Here is a 2,598-nt window from a genome sequence, read left to right on the forward strand (position 1 = left end):
GTGTGTGTGTGTGTGTATGTATGTATATACATGTGTATGTGTGTATTGTTATATAGTACCTATATACACTTGTTCATAGCACATATCTATATGTATAATACATAGGTACGTGCATACTTATGTATGTATATATACTTTGCATCCGTCTGCTTTTTCTTGGAGATCGTTAGATGTCTTATCGAAATCAGGTATGAACTGAGTGATACAAATAGCGGCACTTCTACCCAATGAATATTCTTGTTTACACGTTTTATTTCCTCCTTTGTATTGATCACGTATACTTGCGCGGCATCACATGCAGGCGATCTCATATACTCGAGCGCCCTTCTTCAGCAGAAACCCTTGACTGTTAAGGGCATCGATTGTTTCATCGAATATGTGCATTGACAGCCCGATTTCGCCGCAGATACTCCGCAATTGCTGAATCGTAAACAGGGCGTTTTGCGCTGTGTGTGCCACTTGCGTGAGATGTGCAACCAGCCTGTGTTCGGTTATTGAAGTAGGTTCCAATTAAGTACAATTCTAAGCATAACCACAAACATAGTTTTACGTTTTAAAAAGGGACAAAGCATATTTCACCACTACCGTTCGCAATACGCAATCTGCTCACGAGAAACACGAGTGAAGAGCTATAGCGAAGGCAACCGTCAGCTGTATGTGTGTACCACACGAGAACCAAGCAAGACACTACTACAGAGTGTGAGAGTTTCCCTTACTTTTTGCGCTGTGCACTCTTGCTGGCAGCGGCCATGCTTGTACTACTAGTAGTCTGATGCATGCCGAGACCAATGTCGTCTCCCATGCCTGCGCCATCAAACAAGCTGTGGCGCATAATCTATAAATATAACCATCGGATGGTGAATAAAGTTGATGCCGTGTCATGTGAAAGTAATTGGTAAGAAACATGTTGGATATGAAATGCATATTGCACACATGTGTGTTCTTATTCTGAGCGTGCCGGTTATATGCCAGTGACCAACAGTAGCAAGTAGTAGTTGATGAGAGACACGAGCTATTTCGATACCATACGTGCCCAATGATGTCTATACTTGAGTTGTGTTCGACACACTGTACGCATCCGCTGTTTCGACCTGCTGTTTCGACCTGCTGTTTCGACCTCTGCCAAGTACCATCATGACAGAATTTTCTACATGCATAACAACCCTGGACGACAATGTTGGCAACGATCGTGCGCCATCCTATGGTTATACTCACACATGTATTGTGCATCGTACAGATATACGGCCGTGATAAAACTCAATTTTTAAATCTAATTCGCTCAGCCTCGAAAATCAGGTATTATTGAGTCGTGTCAGTCAAGAAAGAACGAACTCAACGCGTTGCCATACAAGCATCATGATCAGTATATCGTCAAAAATTGCGGATACGCCCTTGAAATTACTATGATGGAGGGAATCAAGACCGCAAATCCCTAATTGACTACCACTGTGCACAGTGCACGATACGAACAGCTTAACGGTGTATTTTCGAAGTCCTTCACGTGTCTGTGTCTTACCTCTATAGCATCGAGAGCGTCATCTTTGGTGACGACCTCTCTCAGTTCAGAACGTGCCCTGGCTTCAGACAGTCTAATTAGCTGAGTAGTGTAATATTAATAATCCGCCCATTAAAGGTCTGCAAAGCCCAGTGGGTCCTACTGTGTGTGCTGAGTTGGCCAAAGATCACGTACAACATGGAGAGCATCCGATATATAAAGGTGTTCTCATCGATTCGGCTAGTTGTACACACCGATTCTAGTTGTCGCGTGGTAATAGGTGTATTTTCAACGCTCTGGTGGCTTTCCCGTAGTCCTATGTAGAAAGCTTTCAGTTCGGCGCACGCTTCGGGACTCAGCGTGGGCTCTACAAACTGGCGAGCATAAGCAACATACTTACGCAACAATGCAGCTGGTAGGATTGGAAGCAAGCAGTATTGTATCAGCGTATGTAAGATTATTGTTCAGAAAATCGATACGTCCGAACTATATAAGGTTACAATTGAAGACAAGTATGCTTGTATATGGTATGCATATCTTTAATCACATGATATAGTCATATGAATACCCATCCTTCTCAAAACGTACACAACCATTCAACCGCCGGAATTGAATAAAGTACAATGACAAACATGAGCATATCTATTACACGCAGCTTTGTTTATCACTGCTTCCCCAGACTATGTGAGTCCCACACACGAGGGGCATAAGCAGTAACTGATATTCATCTCGTACGAAAAAAAATAGCAGTGATAGTGAATCTACGGTGAGACCGCAGTTTCAGCTGCGTGCGTGCCAACTAGATTGTGCCGAAAATTCCGTAGATACCCACCAGTGAAAAAGGCAATCAGTGAGGAAAGAACAGTAAAAAAAAAAATCATTGCAAAATACCAGGGATATGGTCGATATCTTCACCAGACCTCTTTTTGAGCCGTTGCTTGAGGGGGATGTCTGTCTGATCTTCGTCCGCGTGCCCAGACTGTTGCGATCCACCTGCGATGCTCTGGGACCTATCTGCACAACTCCGCGAGTGCAATGATAGCACGTGCTCTGACAGCAGCTACGAATGGGAAGAAGGTGTATATCAATACATAAGTACATAA

General features: G+C 43.5%; 1 protein-coding gene across 1 annotated transcript; it reads right to left on the reverse strand.

The window, feature by feature from the left end:
• Positions 1-232: 232 nt before the first annotated feature.
• Positions 233-2,557, reverse strand: SARC_14182 (hypothetical protein; the record flags this gene model as incomplete). The annotated part of the gene is made up of 5 exons (XM_014291685.1): positions 233-481; positions 717-835; positions 1,517-1,597; positions 1,750-1,907; positions 2,387-2,557. Coding segments are annotated over 5 exons (719 nt in total), but the record flags the coding sequence as incomplete, so codon positions are not given.
• Between the last annotated feature and the right edge of the window lie 41 nt (positions 2,558-2,598).

Source organism: Sphaeroforma arctica, assembly GCF_001186125.1.
Source record: "Sphaeroforma arctica JP610 unplaced genomic scaffold supercont1.4259, whole genome shotgun sequence".
Classification (NCBI taxonomy): domain Eukaryota; class Ichthyosporea; order Ichthyophonida; genus Sphaeroforma; species Sphaeroforma arctica.